Source organism: Sebastes umbrosus, chromosome 10, assembly GCF_015220745.1.
Source record: "Sebastes umbrosus isolate fSebUmb1 chromosome 10, fSebUmb1.pri, whole genome shotgun sequence".
In the NCBI taxonomy this organism is placed as follows: Eukaryota; Metazoa; Chordata; class Actinopteri; order Perciformes; family Sebastidae; genus Sebastes; species Sebastes umbrosus.
This window is the reverse complement of record NC_051278.1, coordinates 18,600,136-18,621,965: the sequence shown is the minus strand read 5'-3', so window position 1 is coordinate 18,621,965 and position 21,830 is coordinate 18,600,136. Positions and strand designations below refer to the sequence as shown.

Genomic DNA, 21,830 nt, shown 5'->3' with positions numbered 1-21,830 from the left:
GACTATTTACTCAACAATTCTAGGCACCTTAATTTTACTATTATTATTAATAATATCAACATCTGGATATTTAAACAACATCTACTGTATCATACATGAACATCATAGAATCTGAATAATGACACACATACTACTGCATGTAGCACTCCACTTTACAGCCATAATTACCCAAGTGGAACACATCGACCTTTAGTCATTACACTGATGAACGTGTACAAATTTATTTATTCTATTGTGTTAATTTACTTTAGATTTTAAAGTGAGTTGCTCAGGTGTTGAATACAGACATACATTACAATTTCACCCTTAAATGGTCTCTTTTCTGAATAAAGTGTAGCCGCAGTAACTGCTGCTCAGCCTCAGAGTACAGTAGCTATGGTAACTGCTTAATAGTTTTAAGTGTTGGCTGTAGCCCACTCTAGGCTAAAACATGCAGAAAGTAAAATGCTGTACAGTTTCCTTTTCGCCGCAAGGTGAAAAAAACTGTTTAATTCATGATGTTTCTGAAGAACATTTGAATGCACGTCAATTTAAATAGCATCTGACTACATTGTGACTCAACTGCTTACAAAATCTTTCATATTATAATGTGCCACAAATATAATGGGGCCTAATTTGTCTTAGCTTGGCTTTAGAGTCAAGTAAACAATGAGACAACCGACGTGTAACGCCATACTTATAAATATGTCTAGTGAATATGAAGAATTTAAAATGATTAAGATACTGAATCATACTTTTTTTAAGAGGAGATCTCATTTCTGTAATGTTTTCGGCTTTTTATGTAAGGCATGAGAGAATGACTGAATTTAAAATGTGTGTTAATTACAAATTCAGTGAGTATAATGTAGTTATATTGCTATTTATCAAAATGCATCTGAATTTACTTTTAATTACTGGCCACCGGTGCTATTTGTTTTGCAGCATACTTTCAACTGGTCGATGTAGTTCCTACTTACAACGTGGTAAAAGAGCGCCAGAGACTATAACATGAATATGGCATTGGTAAACATGGGACTTATAACAACAATGATTAATTTCATGTAAAACATGAAAATGACTGAGTGAAAACCTCAATTTGTTTTAAAAATAGGAAATTCATGCAGGAGAAAACATTGTTATTGAGATTATAAATCATGCAAAGGTATCTCTTATATGTACATTATGTCAACGAATAATGGAAAAAATAATAAAACATAACCACAGCAAAAATGTTATGTTCGATAAAGACAAAACAATATGTGAGTGCAAATCAAAACGTGAGCCCCATAGACTTTTGATACAAGATGGTAATGACACTTGTATTCCTATGGGACTGAAGCCTATTCCATACGGCAGGTGGGTGAATTCAAATTAGGCAGAACATCTTGTTCAGGGAGTGGAGAAGTGTGGAGGTAGAGACTGTGGAGAGGTTGGGAGAGGCATTGCAGATGCAAAGGGAAGAAGGACATCAGACTCTGTATCAAACACACAAAGCTATCTACCTTGCAAGTCAGCTTTCATCAATGCAACTTTTGTCAGCAAAATAATAGGAAAGGAAAAGGCAAAGTATACCAGCTGTTAGTAAAAGCACCAAGACGTCAGAGATGGAGTAACAGAAAGAAACACAGACTGTTGGAGCAGGAGAGACAGAGCGGGGAATGAGGCCGATGTCTGTCCTCACAAAGAGCCAGAGGGCGAAAAAATGTATTGTATAATGGAGGCCGGATTAAGCCAAACTGTAATAGCAACTCTCGAAATGGCATCAGCAATATGAAGAAAAAGCATGCAATTGTTAAGTCATTATTATAGGGAGCAGATATGGTTTGTCCATTATGTTCAGTAAAATTTACAGTAATAGAAAACTGCATACTTTTTTCTCGTGCATATTCGGAAATGGTCACTGCTGTAGTAAAATCTACCTTCTGACTCCTCTAGCCCAATTCAATAAATGTGTTATAATAGAAGCCCTTTTCCATTGAGAGCGACAGTTGATACTGTGTGGCACAAAACGAAAACAGACAGACCCACAGAGGGTGCTGGATTTGATTACATTGGTAATGTCGGAACATGAAAAGATCAGAAGTTGCGTGCTCAGTAGAAAAACAGTGGATGAATTGTGAAATTAAACTAAGTGAGTGAAGTTGAAAAATAAATCAAATATTGTCTCTGGATGTGGCGCGCACATTAGACTGGGCAAAATGATATTCATGCATGCAACAAAGGCTTCATACATAATTCAAAAGGATTGCTTCTGGCAAACTCTCAGATCCAGCGAGCATGCATGGAGCAAAACAGAATGGGGGATAAAATGGGAAATAACACTGGCAGTACAAATATGGCAGAGAGAATAATCAGATTATGGCTAAGTGAAACAGAAATGATTGCCTGTGGAGGAGTGTCAGAGCTTGATGCATTCTAACAGAATACTAACACACTTTATGGATGTTAAATTATGTGCCACAGGTTGGCAGTGTGGGTGTGCTTCACACTGGGTGTGTGTTGTCGGACAAGTATGAGCAGCTGAGCAGCAGTGCAGCACTGCGTGGTGTCGCAATGCCCCTTTAGGATAGTATTGTGATAATAAGGGGAAACCAGAGCATCTCATTTTTGAACATCTATCAATAATCAAACTAATACAATTCAGTTAGAACATGTAGTGAACATGTTTCCTCAGTGGGCTGAGAGACTACTCACCTTCACATCCTCTCTCTATCTGTCCCACGCAGTCCAGAGCGTCTGACATCAAGTCTGGGAGCCGCCCATTCAGATCCACCGATGCCAGACAACCTTGGAAACCCTCCTTGGCGTGCACCAGTTTGGGCAGCTCCTTGTACATCTCCTTAGCCACCCCACCAACATAAAGGTTACCTGTGTAGAAATATGACAATACTGACCCCTAGTGGAAATAAAACATGGTTCTAAGCATATCATATCATGCTTGTTAGAGTAAAGTACATTTTAAACATCACCATAGAAAGCATTGTAAATGGGATCACACTGAATTTTCCTGACTAAAGATGAGGGATGCACCGATATCGATACTGGGTCGGATATCAGGCCGACTCAAATAGCTGGATCGGATATCTGTGACATTGAGCCAATCTATTCAATTAAATTCTATGTTTATGCACTATATACATTATATACTGGAAATGTAATTCCTGTTTAAGCTTTGACCAATTTGTTGCTGCATTAAACAAGGTTTAAACTTGAATTCCTGTAAATTTTTAAGATTTTATTATTATATTTATTTATTATTATTAAAAAAAAGAATCTGTAAATTGATATCTTTGTATTTATTTGTTACATTTTGTTTAACAAAGTTAGGAAAGCAATGTTTAAGTCAAGCTTGGTGTTGCCTTACACATAAAAGAATGATCCCAGTCACTTCCACACAGTGAGGCATACAGATTATTAATTAAACATTGGTACTCGGCATCGGCCGATACCCAAAGCCCAGGTATCGCCATCAGTATCGGGACTGAAAAAATTGGATAGGTGCATCCCTACTGAAGACCAGAAAATGTGTATTATCTCTAATTAATGAAAAGAGTTGTTTGATAAAGTATTTTTACTAGGGTTAAAGAATAAAAGAGCTTCATTATCAGTCTTGCTTAAAAAAGCTTTTCCAATTTTGTCGAATGACATTTTATTGTAAAATAATACTTTTTTTTTCAAGTCCAAGCCATAAAATTATAAACTACTTTGTACTCATTAAAACATTTTAAAACACTAATTAAAACATTCTTCAAGGTAGCACATTAATTATGCCAATATCCTTCCAGTTAGAAAAGTTTTTAATCTTGTTAACTCATAATTCTTTTAAAATAATTTTCATAAAATGTCAGTCTGCTGAGCACAAATGGTCTTTCCTATGAACCTCCTGCTCCCACAACGTTAGTGTTGGCTACTGAACAGATGGGGGTTGAGTTTTTTTGCTCAAGGGTACCTCAGTGGTGGTAATGAGTGAGGACCAAGCGTAACAGTTTCCCTCCACACCTGCAGGGTTTATCCTGCTGGTGAAACCTCTCAGTCACAGACCTGCTTCTCTCACCTCTAGGCCACTGCTGCCCCAATTTCATGAAATCTAAAAAAAAAAAGATATATAAATTGGCTAAGCCTACGCACCCTTCAGGTCCAGGTTTTTGGCTCCTGTGGTCGTCTGCGTGGTGATCTTGGTATCAATCTTGACGGTGTGGAGGTTGTTGGTGTCCCTGGAGATTATAACGTTGTGCCAGTGGTTGTCGTTCAGGGGCTTGTTGGAGTTGCCTTTGATCAAGTGGGCTCCGTTTCCCAGGTCGGACACGTAGTGCATGTAACTGGAAGCAGATATTTAACAACATGAGTGGATGCAACCGTGGACGGGATTGCAAGTATACATGAAAGCACGGAGTTATGAAAAAGTCTTTGTAGGTGTTTCCAAAATCCCCAAAATATGCATGTATTTATTCAAGTCCAGTTTATGTACAGAGCTTTTATTTGTTATCAAGTGCTTGACAGACAGAATATGTCAGATTAGAACATAATAAAATCAAGAAGTATAAAAAATAAAAAAGTGTATAAAAGTGGAGCAAGAGTGTGAGCATTTGTTGCTATGTGCCTGTCTGTGTGTTTGAATGTGCAGATATGAGAGTATCAGAAAGTGCAGCTGTCTGAAAAGGAGCTAAATAATTGGCAGGTTGCAGCATTAACAAAAGGTTGTGGGCTGTGCCGAACAAATTGGTCTTCAATTCTTTGGTTTACGGGCAATTTATGATTTGCACGCTCATTTTAATTAAAATGTATGACTTTAATGTTTAGCACATTGAATAATACCTTAACTTCAGGCATTACTTAAAAGAAGGTCATTCTATAGCTGCGTTTCAGCAATAAGAAATGTGCCCTTGTGTTGTTGATTCCCTTTTATGTTGGGCATTTGTTGTGCCTTCACGAAGATTAGAAAGAACAGTAATAGCCGACAGCTCTTTCAGTAAATATTCTGGCATAGAGGTGATAAGGAAAGAATTTGAATTCCCATGGTAATGGCATAAAAAAGCTGTCAAGAATTATATTCTGTTTGGAAACTGTCATATAGTGTGAAGAGCTGCATTATTATAACCATAATGCATTTATATGGGGATTTTTACATAAATAAACATCTTGCTACACTAGTATAAAACTAATTCAACACAGTTTAAAGGTTTTAGGTCTGCCCTACGAATGAAGTAATGTGAGTGCAAAGAGGAGAGCGGTGTTACTGCATCATGAGCAGCAACCTCATATAAACCGAAACAAGAGAGCCACCCACACAAAATCAAACTTCATTTACAAAATCCCCATAAAAAGTCCTGGCTAGTTGTCTCACAGCAGGGCTGTGCAAAACACCACAGCAATGACTCCTGCAACAAAAATGCTGTCATATGTAGTTAAAACGGAACAAGATATCTTTAGGTGTGCCACTTTAAAAAGCTCAGTTAAAGCACTTTAAGATGAATGTGATTACATGTACTATAAATGCACGGGAGAACAGTTTTGCATAGATATTTTTAGGGCTGTCAAAGTTAATACGTGATAATAACACATTAACGCAAATTTGTTTTAACGCTACTAATTTCTTTCACGCATTAACACAACTTGCGTGCCATACTTGCTTGTCGCGAAGGAGGCGAAATAACACTCCAAACTTACGCTAAATTTAGGTAAGGAAAAACTTCAAATGGGTCCCTTGACTTCTCTCAGCTCAATATAAATGGCTTTTATGGGTACCCAAGAGTCTCCCCTTTACAGGAATGCCCACTTGTGAATATACTGGTATCATATGAAACTAGAAAAACCTAAAGAATTCGTTGTTACCAACCATGTCATACTAGTCACAAAGGAGGCTAAATAACGTCCCAAACTTACACTAAATTTTGGTGAGGAAAACTGCCATGGCCATTTTCAAAGGGGTCCCTTGACCTCTGACCTCAAGATATGTGAATCAAAAAGGGTTCTGTGGGTACCCATGAGTCTCCCCTTTACAGACATGCCCACTTTATGATAATCACATGCAGTTTTGGGCAAGTCATAGTCAAGTCAGCACACTGACACACTGACAGCTGTTGTTGCCTGTTGGGCTTGAATTTGCCATGTTATGATTTGAACATATTTTTATGCTAAATGCAGTACCTGTGAGGGTTTCTGGACAAAATCTCTGTCATTGTTTTGTGTTGTTAATTGATTTCCAATAATAAATATATACATACATTTGCATAAAGCAAGCATATTTGCCCACTCCCATGTTGATTAGGGTATTAAATACTTGACAAATCTCCCTTTAAGGTACATTTTGAACAGATAAAAAAATGTGGGATTCATTTTCGATTAATCACGATTAACAATGGACAATCGTTCAAATAATCGCGATTAAATATGTGAATCGATTGACATCCCTTCTATATTTTTTTTCAGTGAAGTATCCACTCACCCTTTGACCAGCTCCACCACGATGAAATCGTTTCCATCCCCGCTGTTGAACAGGATGAGGCCGTCGGAGGAGGTGGTTTTGAACTGAAAGAAAAGGTGCATGGAGTAGTAGGCCTGCAGAGTGGTGAGGGTCACGTAGCTGGAGCGCGACTTGAAGGTCACGGGGTCGGCGATGATGTTCTTGAAGCCGATCATGGCGTTGAGCTCGCAGTAATCGATGTCGCCGTTTTTACAGAGGTCTATGTAGGCCATGCCGTTGAACAAGAGGCTCTGGAGGTGGCCAATGAAGTTGGACGGCACCATGGACATGAAGCGCTTCTCTGTCACAATGCCCGTCTCAATGTTGTGGAACTCCAGCTGGGTATGGTCACCCGCCATTTGACCTTTGATCAGCAGAGGGAGAGAGGGAGGGTGAGAGGATGTCATTGGGGGTACACAACAATTTAAAAGAGCGATAATTTATAATCAAAGGGTCAACTACAAATCCTCTAAATGATGACAATAGCACTATATGACATTATTGAAATCTAATATTAATTCCAGAAAAACAAATTCATTAAGTTACCAATCGAGAAGGATTTAATTTTAGCATCTTGCAAGAGTTAATATTACAAATCATCAGATGCAAATCTTTTATAAAAAGTTCTCTCTTTTGTTAAGTTTTGTTTGTTCTGTGTAAACTGTGAATTAGTCATGAAAACTTGCTGTTTTCTCAAGTTCGTACAAAGGGCAATACAGTGTCGCTAAATGTTTTATGCAGACAAGTGCAAAACAGAACAGTGCACACTTTACGTCTAAAAATAACTCAAATGATTTCACGTTATCTAACCTGCCACAGCACAGTACAGAATAATACACTACCACAGCTTGTGTCTTACCTAGAATCTGAGAGCCAGACAAAATGTTAATTTAAGTTTATAGAAAGAAAATAGGATTCTGTCAGAGGAAGAGAGGATGAAGAAGTACCTTCCACAGGCTGCAGATCATCTACGGTCAGTTTCAAACTCTTGCCCCTCCTGAACACACGTACCGTGTGCCACTCATTATCGTTCACATTCTGACCCGCAAAAATAGTCTCTGGACCTTTGCCTGCAGGACAGTCCAAACAGCGGTTAACACACATGCATGCATACAAAGCACATACATTACAGACAGGCTGAGAGATAGAGAGGGCAGAGCGAAAGGAGGACAAAGTGGATGAGTTAAGTAGTTTGACAGAGGCAGAAACACATTAAGGTAAACATAGTTAATGGTGCATAAAAACACATCATTCTGACTTGCATTTGCTGTCCTGATCGCACCATTAGATAAGGCATCAAATTTCTGAATCCTCACTGAACACCATTTTCCTCTCACCAAGAGGAGGGAGGCAGTAATCAGGATGTCACATCATAACTACCAACAATATTCACACTAACTTTAGCTTTAAATGTAAAGAAAACAGGGGGATAATTAGACTTTTCATTATAGCTGCTCTCTATTTCTTCTTTCCCATAATGCCACTTGGTGGCAGCATATAACTACCAAAAGGCTGTGACGGAGCGAGGCACTGAACAACAGAGCATCGCTCTCCATCTTGTTTACCTACGCCAGTGCAACCCAGTGGTATTTGATTTCTCTCATGTCCACCACATGATATGAAATAGGGGATATGAAAATAAATACTTGCATAATGGAGGCAGTGTCCTTGGTGGTGAAAAGAACCCATTAAAAGCAAAACAGACAGGCCATTGTCCCTGGAAAAATCCAGTGGTACAAAAAATAAAAGCAGGAAATACAGAATGTGATTTGTGTCAGCACCCTTGAAAATAAATGGGTGTTTTTGGAAAAGGAGCCGGTCGCTGATGTCATCAACAACACTATAAAACTGTGAAAATTATGTTATTAAGATAAATGCACTCTCAATAAATCCATAAATACTACCAAATTACCATTATACTGAGTAACATCAAACTAATAACAATACTTCTATATCTCTGAATCATTCCTTCACGGGCTCCTGAAACCAGCATATTAATAATATTGCATAAAGTGTGTCACAGCTAGCGGGCAGTAACAGAGATGTCACACAGAATCACGGTGCCAAAAACCTCAAGGAGAGATAATCAAATTTAGAATCACAGATAAATCAAAGCGACTGCACCAAATCTCTCTGATCTCAAGAGCAGAAAGAAAAAAAAAATCTCTCCAAATATACACGTTTTGTGTTTAGAAATTCCAACATCGGTCCAATTGGGGCAACGACACGTTATATTTTTCATGCAGCCTCCATCTTAGAGCATCTTTGAATTGCCATGTAGCTCTGATGTTCCCCTGCTGTGCACACATAACTAAACAGGCCAATGAGGACTAGCCACCGTTACAGTATTAAAATCCCCCAGCCTTCGCATACCTGGCCTACTGTAGGGAGTATTTCAGATGGGTGCCATCTTCATTCCCCTGCACCCATTTGTGGCTATTTATTCCCTCCTTTTCTGCAATCTTCAAAGCCCCGATGCAATGTGTATGCAAATCTGAGGGTGCCAAAGTACTGGGACACACTCAATCTCAGAGGCACAGTTCTGCTTTGTAAGCACTAAACACCGGGGCAGGATTGAAACCAGACGACTGGCGAGGGGATTAAGGAGGAGAGATATGAAATAATGGGATGGAGTTGGACTTGAAAGCGTGCTTGATCTTTGCCTTCTATCATCCTGTCCTTGTTGCTCTCCGAGGAGGAAAGAAAGGAAAGGGGGGAAAAGAGGTCAATCGTATTAAGGAGCACATTTCTGCACAGCATTCACTACTGTAGGGCCTGGGTTTACGCCTGTAGTGCAGTTTGTGGTCCGAACAGCCAGCTGCTGGCCAGACATTAAGGTCCTTTTTAGTCCACTGTCTGCCGCGTCCAGCCCTCTCTAGTGCCCCCCCTGATGGTGATCTATCTGCAGTGATGGATCTACAGTGATCGCTCCCTGCCTCATTGACTTCAGGCCCAAGGGAACAGTGGAGAAGTGTGGCACAGGGCAGCATGAGAAGATGCGATTATCCAGTCAATCAGCTCTGGCTGGCTGGATGACAGGCCAGATACTGGTGCCTGCCTGGCCCCGACACTGTGACTCACCCAGGTGGAGGGAAGACGGATTCGCTGACCAAGCAGCAGCAGGCCACTACTGCTGGATTACCGTCAACACACATGCATGAAGGCCAAGTAGAGCTCTAGCCGGCTACAACGCTAGGCAACCTGCTTGTCCAATCAATGCCATGCTAGAGGTTAAATAGGGTTAAAATAATACATTATGACAATCAATACTAATCTGCTGTTTCTATCCATTTGTGTGTATTTGTTCTATAAACTGAGGCTGCTTCGATACTGAACATGTTGAAACGTTGTTTTGAACACTGCCATCAGACTACTGAGATTACAGTATTTTTAGTAATAACTGCACTGTAAACAATTGCTGTTAATTTATAGCAGGATTTCAACAGTACTAACCTGTTATTGCTAAAAACAGTGCTTTACTGTTAATACAAAAGAAAACCTGTTAAATTACGCTCATAGGCCGTTTTTTAACTGAACTATAATGCATTCTTAAAAAACATTTAGCACTTTACTGCTGATCAACTGTCTAAAGTATCATCAGTAACAGTTTCAAGCAGTACTTCTTTAATTCTGGGACCTGATCTGCACATGTGAGGCTTATACATTGTACATGATTGTAAAATCAGTGAATTAGCTGTGTTCCTGTTCTCTCACATGTTGTTATGGTTTGCATTATGTGCTTGTAGCCAGCTATAGACAGACATTTTTGGTAAAAGTGTCAACAAGTCTATTATAACCTTTTTCCTAACAAGTGCCTTTAATTGTATTTAGTGTGACTATTCCTATGTCTGTAACCTGCTAAGTCTATTCATCTAGGCAAAAAATAATGTTTATTAAAATGTATGTAAAAAATACAACCTAAATAGTGCATTAAAACAAATCAGTAAGATAATGTAAAAGAAAGGTGAAAAACAGCTATATAATGTATCTTTAAACAGTAAATTAACTGTAAAATACTGTGAAATTAATACAAAAAAACAGTTCAAACGGTATTTTTCATTAACAGTACAAAGCTGTAAATTTCAGCGACAGTTTAATAATGTTAATTTTATAGTAACATAAAGGCAACCCTGCTGCCAGTTCTTTACTGTTATTTTACTGGGAAATTCTTAACAGTGTGCATAATGCTGTCATGTTAACTACCTGCCGGCTTCACAGGAAAGTCCCTCAGCATGCTGGAACTTTGGTGGATGTCAATGTTTATTCCCAGCTTTTCATTTAAAGCAGCTAATGTTTGTTACAGTACAAGGACCTCTCAGCCAACATGTTAGCCTCTTTATCAAACTAATTCAGTGCAACCAAAGAGCATCCTCATAATTGCTCCTTAATTTCAAGCACTTCACTGTTCTCTCCCTTCACTGGGTATTCAAGTGTATACTGGTGCAGAAACACAGTATGGTTTAAATATAATTGGTGGAGCAGGCAGCAGGTATGTACATATCTCACCCGCTATGCATCCTCTGCTTTAATAACCCTCTCTCATCTATCATTTCTAACATGCACACACAGGTGTAATATGCATGTGAAAGAATCTCCCGCAGCTCTTTCACACTAAATAAGTCAAAGACGAAAGATTGATGCGTATAAAACATCAATTATGAGAGAAAAACTGCCTCGAGATGCTGCCGAAGGTCACGGAGAGAATAATTACATAAAGTTGACCTTGACACCGCTACACTGTAAATTGTGATTATCCTGCAGTTCAAGTCAATGAATAATAGAAAAGCAGAATGTCACACGAATGAGACAATCTGTCGCAAGATATTTTTAGTTCATATTTTTAGTTTGTTGTCACTCAGTGCCTGTTAACAGTGTTTAAGTCGAAGTGGCAGTGTTTTCTTCAGACAGCTCCGGGCAGCCCCAGGGAGCCTGGGTCTCTAATTGACAGTGATGTGTTCTTTGAGTCGGTGCTGGAATTCTCCATCCACCGAGCTGACCGGAGCTGCAGCGCCTGACAAGACACATTAATTAACACGGGGGAAAAAAAAAAAGAGGACAAAAATAACACGGAGAAAAATAATAACCTAGAAAAAATTAATTAAACGCTTCATAAGTGGAAATGCACAAGCTTAGCACAGTTCTTTCTAAGAAGTTCAATTAAACATTTCCTTATGACACAATTAGGTCTGGTTCTATTGAAGAAAGACCTGCTGTTTCCTGCTTTTTTTTCTCCTCTATTTTACTTAAACATTAGCGTTCCCTTCAGCGTGATATTAAATGTTGATGGAATCAAAATATTCTCTCTTTGAAGCTTAGTTATGTGTGGAAAAAAACTTCTTTATATCTATAAAACATTCATTAATTCTGGGAATGTGACAATATGGCACGGTGTCATTTAAGATTATTATTGTTACAGAGAATAAAGGGACTACACTAAGAAAACGTACACAAACAGAATTCAGACTAATATAAGTGTCAGCATAAAATTACTTAAATGCAACAACAGACCAGTGCTGTATGGTCAATTTGCCTTTTGCATTCTTTGCACAGCCTATGTGAAATAATCCAGCCTATTAACGCACACTGCTTTACACTACACTGCTTGATGCTAGTTACTAAAGCAACAATTTTACGTAGTACTGGTAGGGCTGCTTAATTATGGCAAAAATCGTAATCATCAGCGAGCACTGAGTGGCGAAGTTTCGTCCCAGGCGAAAGTGCATTGATGTAAAGGAAAGAGGTTTAACACAAGACAAAACGAGAGCGTCATTGCGAAATGGAATGCGACATAAACGTTTCATGTCGATTAACTTGTTTTTATAATCGTTAGAATCCAAAATCGTGATTGAAATTTGATTTGAAAAATGTTATTAATTGCACAGCCCTACTGTACTGGATTGCACTTAAAGATTGTGCATTTTGTGAATTTATCTATTTTAGCAAACAAATGCATGCAACAAAATGGAATTGGAAAATATTAGCAGAGAAAAAAAATGAAGAACTAAATATAGAAATAAAGTAATCGGTCAAATGCATGGCAAATATTAGTATAACAATCGCTGGAGTCCATGTATGCACAGATTATGCCTTCACACTATCCTCATAAACCAAGAATGACCTTTTAAAGCATTAGAGGGGGGAATTAGAGCTTAGAGCTTTTTATTTTGCATACACAAACAAGGGATGCAATCCAAGATGCATGAACAATGCTATTTAGCATTTAGAAAGGTGTTAAGACGCGCTGGCTCACGGAAGCATGTCTAGAGGTCACATCATGTGATTCTGCGTGGAGGCGTTTGTTGTGTAAGTCTCCGCTTCTCATCAGGCAATGACCTTCAGATATTGTCACACTTGTCTCATGTTTTCAGAGAGAACAGCGTGTCCTCATATACAGTATGGGGACGCTGGCCCCTCGATTATAGAGCTTAAACTGTCTCATTTCTGTGGTATTTACTGATACCGAGAGTGTATTCTGTCACTTCAGAATCATTAAACAGGAAGAAGGCTCACATATTATGACTCCGGAGAAGTAATTATTAATTCATCACTGTCCCTGAATAATAAATGTCAGGGATATTTACCTCCCAAAATATTGCAATGTAACCTCTTTGTTGAAACACACACACACATACACAAACACACTGATATCCGCCGTGAATCCCACAACAAGATCTATTCTCTCTCCCCTCCTCTTCATCCCTTTCTTTCTGCTCCGTGAGGCAGGTTAATGAGAATAATAAAATCACACTCTGTATTTCCTCTGTGCCTTGAATGGCCTCATCAATTTACAACCGGCGTGAAATACTGAAGTAGAAAAAAAAAAGAAGAATTGCGATGGAGGGTGGGGGGACGGGGAAATCATGCATGTCTAAAATACCTGCACTTCCAAAGCATGCGTTTTATATCAGCCCTGAATTCATGAGCGAAAAGGTTCGTTAATTAGAAACAACTCAGTGTGTAGAATCACAGCTGACTGCCATATTTGGGTTTGTCATTAATTCAAGCCTCCCTCCATCTCCTCCTCACTGCTCATCATTCTCTCCTGGACAGATGATGCGCACAACACCACCAGGCGTTTCTTTATGCACATGGCGCTCTTGTCCTCAGTATGATAAAATGTAACGTCTATGTCAATGCAAGGTGCAAGTCAGATATATATTCATTGCACTGATTGAATTCCCATTGCCATAGCTTTAGGACATTCTAATGTCAGGATCATATAATGACTGCAGAGAAGACATAATAAACATTGCTATGTAACTAGAGAATAGAACATTAATGTCCAGAAATAGTACGAGTTATAGAGGAAGAAGAAAAAGAAGAAGAAGAAAGGTGAACAGTAACTTACTGGAGGTACAGTTAATCTTGATACAATCTAGATGGGGAAGAATAGATGAGAGATAAATTCATCTTTCAACGTTACAGCTGCAGACATCATTAAAGCATACAGTCCACCCCTCTGGGGACACACACACGGACACTGTCCGTCCTCTGATGCTCTCACCCATGGCCCCGAGCTGCAGCGAGCTGGTAAAAGCACTGCAGTGGACTCGTGCCCGAGGAGCCCGGCATGGTTTACAGGAATACATGTTCCAGCAATATAGAACAGAAACTCATCAGAGGTTTAGTTATACAACATTGTTTGTATTGCTTTTCTTTTTCCATGTAGCCAATCAAAATGTTTTACATATTACAAGCTCGGAGATTTCTGTTAATAGGATCTTCTATACAGTATGAGAGCATCAGATTTTGGTCAGGGTCAGACAGGGCCAGGAGGAAGCTATTCCCTTTTATGCTACTTTAAACCTCATTTAGAGCCAAATATTGCACTCCACTACATTAATCATCATTAATCTGTTATAGTTGGTTGGCAGATTAATGTTTACATAAAACAACATATGGTCATTAGAAAATATGGATTTTACTACCTAACAATATAAATAGCTCCACCTCAACCAGCATTACAATACTGTTCACATGTTAATGCATCAGTGATAATCATCATCCTAACACTAAGTAGAGGTCATTCTGCATAATGACTCTTTTGACCTTTGCTGATCATACTTGCATACTCTTACATTAAAGGTGCTCTATACGATATTCAAAGCATTAATATAGCATCGAACAAAGATTTGTAATGTAAAGATATAGAGGAGTAATGTCTACCTGAGCAGAGCATGAAGTCACTCTCCCTCCGTGAGTGTTGTAATCTGAGCATCTCTGTGCTTTGTTTACATAGCCGGGCCGGCCGCGCATGCTTTTTTAGATTATGATACTGCAAGTGAGCGTGCCCCACTGGCTAGCTCACGACCGCTGTTCTGCACTGCGCTCATACGGCGGTTACAGCTGATTACTCGTCAAGGAAGTGTAACGCCTACCCTCCGGTTCACCCCCAGGTTAATCTCTAATAAACAGATTCTGCATTCACGTGGAGGATCTGTACACAACATTTTGGTATCGGAAGGGTTCTGATTTCCGTTTGTAGTCCTAGTAGTATTGACCAGTTATGTTCGAGCAGGGTTTGGTTGAATGCAGGTTAACAGTCCGTGTGGAGCGCAAAAGAGGTGGAACGCAATGGCCAAAATGCAATTCTCGGAACCACCGGCTATAGCCTGATGATGATTTAGATTTTTATTGGTTTAAAATTAGCTTGTAAACTGGCTATTTGTGAAACTATCCGGTCGTACACGTCAACTCTCAACTCCAACTCCATTACTCATCTCAAGCTGCTAATCGGACTGTAAACAATGAGCAGCACACGGAAAAAAGAAGTCTTGGCCTGGATATCCGCTGTCTATATCGTAACCCACAGAAATATAGCCCCTTGCTCCCAGAGGCTTATCTGTCATCAGACCATGAGCTGATGGGTTACGAGACTGCCCCCAGGTAAACACTGTTGTCTCTGTCAGCACTGTTAGCTCTGTTAGCCGCCGGCTCAACCGTCGCCATGTTGAGAGCCGTGTGGAGGCAATAGAAATGCTCTGAATTTCATATTGAGCACCTTAAAGTGAAATTTTAACAGAGTATTTATGCACAGTGGTATTGCTACTTTTACTCAAGTAATGGAGGTGAAACTTTTTCACCACTGCCCTACAGTATATAAAGTAGGTAGAATTTAGCTCCATCTCAACCAGATGTGGCATTGAAATGCTACTACTGGTAAATGCATCGGTTATAATGATCCATAAAAATTATTTATATGGTAATACGCTGAAAAAGATTTGAATGAAGGACTTGTAATAAAGTATTTTAAATTGTGGTATTGCTACTTCGACTTTAAGTAAAATATACGAATACTTCTCCCATCAGTGAAGTAGAGGCTGGTAACTAATGATTGGTTTGATCCGACCACAAGAGCTCTAATTGAAATTACTGTCAAAACAATAACAAACTAATCTCATAGCACACAGCAATGCCTTATTGACTGCCACTACTTCTGTATCTTTTCTTTTTTTTACCTCTCTGTTTCCTAAGGCTTAGCTCCTGTCGTGCTCTGAGAAAGGTGACCCAGATCGAACTCCCTCCCCTGCTTCCCATTTGGCCCTGCCTGTCGTGTGTCGTCAACCACAGCAGAAAAGTGGTCGCAAACAGCCAGAGACCAACACTAGCCTACCCTTACAGGGAATGCTCTGCTTTTTCGAAGGAGGGACGGGGGGAAGACAGGCTTCGACGGCTGATGGCCGGGGACAAAAAAAAACTCTAAAATGTGTCAAAGATAATTCAAAAGAAAACAAAACACGGTGACCTGTTGTTTTCATCAGAGGGCATTTTTTGTAGTCGCAATGATCTGACTTGTCAGCCCCTGTCAGTGTGTGGCGCTGTTGTCTTCCGTGGTGGGACACGCGCTTATCCTCGTGGTTGACAGCAGACTGTCTACTTTGTATGCACCGCTAAACGGCTCCGCTTAGGGAGCCCATTTCTGTTTAGCCAGTGGAAAGGAGAAATAGATGGCTATCATTTGCGCGGCATTGCTCTGTTTGAGAGATATCAAACTTTTCACAGGCATCATTGGATTCTTTCCTGAGCAAATAAGCACACATACACACACTCACACAGAGTTTTTCATTTTGTCCGCAATTTTCTTTTTGCTGTAGGCAGGAGGGAGGTGGTGGGGGGATGTCTTTTCCTTTGCTCATTTAAGACACAGTTGCTGATTTATATGCAATCTGGTGCATACTAGGTGAACAAATGATTGCAGGGCATTGATTGGCCACAACTAAGGGCTGCATCATATTAGGTATAACCACTAGATGAGAGGATATTAAAAACATACTCATCTTCTGAAGAATGATTAGCTTCCTCATGTCAATGATAACTGGATGTATTCTAAAATGAAACATCACCAGGAAAGAATACAGCAATGTGTGTACTGTAAGGGCAATTCCCTTTAGAGCAATACGCATATGGTTGTTGATCCGAGGTTAGCTGATGGAGTGAGCTGCGAGCATTCCCTGCTGGGCGACGGCAACCGTGTGCTCAACTGGCAGTGAGCGGAGAGCCGCAGACTCTTTGCCATTGAAAGTCTTTACACCTTCTCCTTCTATTCAAAATATGCATATGGTGTCTGTGCGTGTGTGTGTGTGTGAGAGAGAGTGTGTATGTGACACATGACTTTTGCTGCTGCAGTCAGTGCATGTCCGAGGCGTTACCTAAGTTGACAGTCAGGCGGACGCGGCCGCTCTCCAGCTCTAGACGCAGGGTGTCAGCAGAGTCCCTTGATGTGGTGGCTATTAGGATGCCATAGGCTCGCTGGGAGCGGAAGCGCAGGGACACATCCTCGGCTTCTGTGTGCATCACCACCGGCAGCTGGACCTTCATAAACTTGCTGCCGTCGTAGCTGAGGACGGTCGCCTCTGCAGAGAATAAGGAGGAAAGCAGGATGAGTGATCGGTAAAATGGCGTGTGGAAGCTTTACGGTAAACCAACGACCCGGGCCGTCAGTTCAGCTTTCAATGATGTCCTTACTCGTGGATATAATTGAATGTTTTGACATTTAATCTTGATGAATACATACATTATGGGTGGAGATATTAAATATTGAATAGCTATGTGATTTGGAGGTCACCGAACATACAGTGAGAAAGCCTGTTATGTGTCTGTTACTCCTACTGCTTTGCAGTGAGCAAGAGAAGCAGCCTGCACCGACTTGTCATCCACCATCCAGTCCATTGACAGAGGAATGATTAAACCATGAAGTTGACAAACACAGGGAAAACTACAGGCTGCCAGGAGTGCCTCTGGAATACAATGCTTTGCAGGTGTGTTAGAGAATACTGACAGAGGACATCTCAAGTCATTCTCACTGCAGATGAATCCAACAACTATAGTAATAAAATCACAAAATACAATACAAAACCAATGGGTCAATTCAAAACTTACAGGTAAGGCATAAATGGCATGTACACACAGTGTGTAACATACAGCTACAAAAACTCCCTCCAAAGTCTGAGGCCTGTCTTCTCTTTGCCAATTTAAGCGGTGGCCTCCATCAATGTAGATATCATTTGGAGGCAGATACATGCAAAATCAATGGATGGTAGTGGAAAAAAAAAACACAAACACATCATGAAAAATAAATAAAAAAGTCTTACATCCAAACGTTTTGTATCTGCAATGTAATAGTGACTACAAAAGGACTAATTGATATTGACACGAACGAATTGGAATAGTATGTGGACCTTGAATATTGAGCTTCTGCTCAGGGTGACTACATTCATTCAAAGCCTTAGGCAGCTGTCTGCAGAAATGCAGATTGGGATGGGAGATTGTTTAATGCTGGCAGGGGGTTGTAACAGCAGTAGGATGTTAATAATTTAGTTTACAGATCTTTTGTTTTTGTTTAAAGCTGAGCAAAACCATTGGGCAAATCTGGAGTTTGAAAAGTGAAGCCAATGTGGAAGTACCTTAGAGTTGCATTCTTTCTAATAACCAGCAGGGGGCGACTCCTCTGGTTGCAAAAAGAAGTCTGATTGTATAGAAGTCTACGAGAAAGTGACCCTACTTCTCACTTGATTTATTACCTCAGTAAACATTGTAAACATGAGTTTATGGTGTCAATCGCTAGTTTCAAGTCTTTTTCAATACAGCATGATGTTCATTTAGTAAATTATGGTCATTTAGAGTCAAATAGACCATAAAGCATGGTGTGCTTTAGGGCGTGGCTACCTTGTGATTGACAGATCGTTACCACGGCCTTGTCCTGTCTGGGAGTTGTCCGTGTTTTAGAACTTTAACTCTTTCAAAGTGAAGAAGTAAGAAATATACAGTCTATGAGCAAAACTCAGAGAAGCGGCTTGTTACTTAAAGGAGTAATTAGTCCATCTTAAAGGTCAGTCCACCTTAAGTGATCCTGAGCTGGAGTTGTTGCTAACTTCAAGGCTAACCCCCTTCACTTCAGCAGGTGGCTGCCTGGCAAGCAAGAACCGTGGAGCTACGTTCAAAGCTATAACGTTAGCAATAACTTCATACTCTCTTGCACGGACAATCGCTAACGTTACGCTGGGCTTGCGATACACTGGCGAAACCCTGATAGAATATGCAAGGCAGACACACAGCTGACAACCTCACAGCTCAAATAATTGATGCAGTGGAGACTTACTAGGAACGTGGCTGCATATGTCCACAACAATGTACGCAACATCATGGCTGGCACTAATCTTGTCGGTTTATCGGTAAAAAAAATAAAAATAAATTGCTTTCCTAAACAGCATTTCGTGTAGTTTAACCAAACCGTAACCCAATAACAAAGCCATGACTGCAGCTGCAGCGCCGAGACAGATAGAAGCCAAGTTAGAGGGGCGGAAGATGGAGAGCAGAGGAGGCGATAGGGTACCAATGTACACACACCACCTCATCACCACTTCCTCGTCACACAGAGCCAATGTCACATCCATCCCCTGGGATGACTCCGTCACATTCCTCACCCAAATCCAATTTCTTCACGCCCTCCTGGGGTACGCTGCAGATGACAGGGGCGTGTGACAAACGAGTTCTCACTGCTAAACTGTCTGCTTCCTGCCAGGCAGCTAAAGCAAAGAGCTGCATTTAGACACTGTTAGCAGATGCAAGCAAAAATGGAGCAAGCTCCTAATACTTCAAAAATGTTTGTTAATGCAATATTAGCTTGCACTTAGTCCCATTGAGAGCATTTTCTAGTGGCAGCAGGTATTTGACTTATTCTCGATATGTAACTATGCTTACTGTACACAAACAAATAAACAGTAAGTGTCTGTTGTTCAGGTGTACGTTTACGCTGGGAAGATGGGACGTGAAAATCATTACTGCTGAACAATGAGTGACAGATTGGAGTGCTGCACTGTATAAGATTCCTGCTCCAGCTAAAACCATACCCCTTTTAAAATGCCTCGGTCTGAAATCAAATCTGTTATACTTGTGGAAATGTGCTCAAGGTGAAAAAGGAAGCGAAAGACAAAATGTCGAACACACGGTTACTACGAATCAAGGTGAGAAGAGAGTGATGATGTGATTCACCCTTTGCAACATCTCGTATAATAAATAAAGAACATTTTCCTCATGTAATTAATTTTGATTTATTTTTTTTCAGATCAAATTAATCACATCTGGGGTATATATATTGCATTTCATCCAAGATGCCACTTCTGCTGAAATTCATAAGAGAGGTTGTCTAAAATGCCATAAATAAGCAAAGTCCAGATAGATGTGAAAATATGGAATATGACTTGAGGGAATCATTACCTAATGCAAAGTGAGCACCTGTCAAAAATCCAATCCTGGCAGCCCAGTCATTTTTAATGGCACTCCCATGTCTAATATCAACATAAATTGAGAGGACTGAAGCTGGAGTTTCTGTCTCTGCCGACCCAACAGGAGTCCGTCAGAGGGGAGATGGAGCATACCGAAACTAAACCAAGCATTCATTCCCCGTCTTGTAAAGCACAATACAACATTGTTTTTTGATTTTCACAAGAAAACTAGAAGCGATTGGGGTGGGGGCTCCATTTTCAGAAGTAACAAATGAGGCTGTACTAGTAAGAAGGGGGAGTAATGGCAGCCAGTTCTTTCTCCATTCACCCCCAAGGAGAACAGGCTCTACAGGAAGGGAGAGCTGTCAGCGGCATGTCACAGGATTGTGGGACATCACAGTATCAGGGTGCCAGGCCCAATCCAATTCAAAATTTGCCAGAAAACACCTGCCAAAGGCTTTTGGAAACATGTTTTCATGGCTCTGAGATATCATAAATAATTCAAAGCTGCTCATGTCTTCCCCACCGCAGCCTTCTTTGAGCATCTTAGTATACACAATCCAAATAATAGACTCGCTGCTATTATGCGTGTGAAAACAGGCTGCCAGGTTGAGTGGATTTCTAGAAACTATTCTCTATACAGAAAGAAAACAGCGTCATTATAGGCCAGCTTCACATCTGCTGCCGTGTGACCATATGGCGACTTCATTAGGGCTACGAAATGAGAGCAAAGACAGAAAATGGATCAGTGTGTCCGTTCGGAGTGGTGGAATCTGCAACTTCAGCTTGGGCTGTCAGGAATACACGCGACAGCCAAGATGGTAAAGATTTAGTAGGTGCAAATTAGGTTTTTCAGCCCCGGTGAGACTATTAAAGGAGAATTACCACTAAGTTTAATGATTTACAAGCTAATCTTCAGTCTTTGGTCTTTGCTGTGCTATCAAAGTCTCTCAACAAGACCTATTATGAGAAGCTGAGGAAAACAGACATCAAAAGCTGTAATGTACTTAAACACAGTCCTTTGACAAAGACTGTGAATGTTTCCTTCAGGTTTGTGTCCTAAAACTTGATTTGATTGTGTATTTGACTCCTAGGCAAACCTCTATTCCACAACACATACTTATATTTCCCAGAAAATCAAGCCCCAGTACTCTTTGAGTCACATTTTCACATATTTTTCAACCGATTTTCTGCGCATCTGTGTACATGGCTTACGGCATGAGACGACCAGTTCTCTCTAATTTGTGACTATGTTCGAGTGTGGTGAATGGTGACTAACACAGTGTGCTGTTAAAGGGCAAGGCTAAAATGTGTTTTAATGCTAAATCTCCAGCCATATTTCCCTTTGAGGGTATTTCACAATTATGCAATAACATTCTGCACCTCTTGGCTTTAGCTTCGGGCCAATGGCAAATGGCTTTATGCTCTGAAAAGCAATTAAATGTGCTCAAAGAACCACTTTTTCTATAGATATACTAATCTAAATAATGGTATTATGTTTTCTATAGATAATGCCATTGTGAACTATGTTTTGGAGCATAATATCTGCCAACTATTAAAGCTGCCGTGTGTAGAAATACAAATATGATTAAAAAAATATATATATTTTTATAAAACGGTCACTACATCCTGACAGTAGTACATGAGACACGTAATCTGAAAAA

The 21,830-nt window shown here is 40.1% G+C and overlaps 1 protein-coding gene across 6 annotated transcripts in view; it reads right to left on the bottom strand.

Moving 5' to 3' along the window:
- Positions 1-21,830, bottom strand: part of LOC119495851 (neurexin-1a-like) — a 288,620-nt gene that overhangs the window by 137,509 nt on the left and 129,281 nt on the right. For all 6 annotated transcript variants that reach the window (XM_037782730.1, XM_037782732.1, XM_037782731.1 and 3 more), the window contains 6 exons: positions 17,092-17,295; positions 13,791-13,817; positions 7,390-7,512; positions 6,425-6,806; positions 4,108-4,298; positions 2,674-2,847 (listed from right to left, as the gene is read on the bottom strand). In XM_037782730.1, the coding sequence (XP_037638658.1) occupies positions 2,674-2,847; positions 4,108-4,298; positions 6,425-6,806; positions 7,390-7,512; positions 13,791-13,817; positions 17,092-17,295 (1,101 nt within the window). The remainder of the gene's footprint in view (positions 1-2,673; positions 2,848-4,107; positions 4,299-6,424; positions 6,807-7,389; positions 7,513-13,790; positions 13,818-17,091; positions 17,296-21,830) is intronic.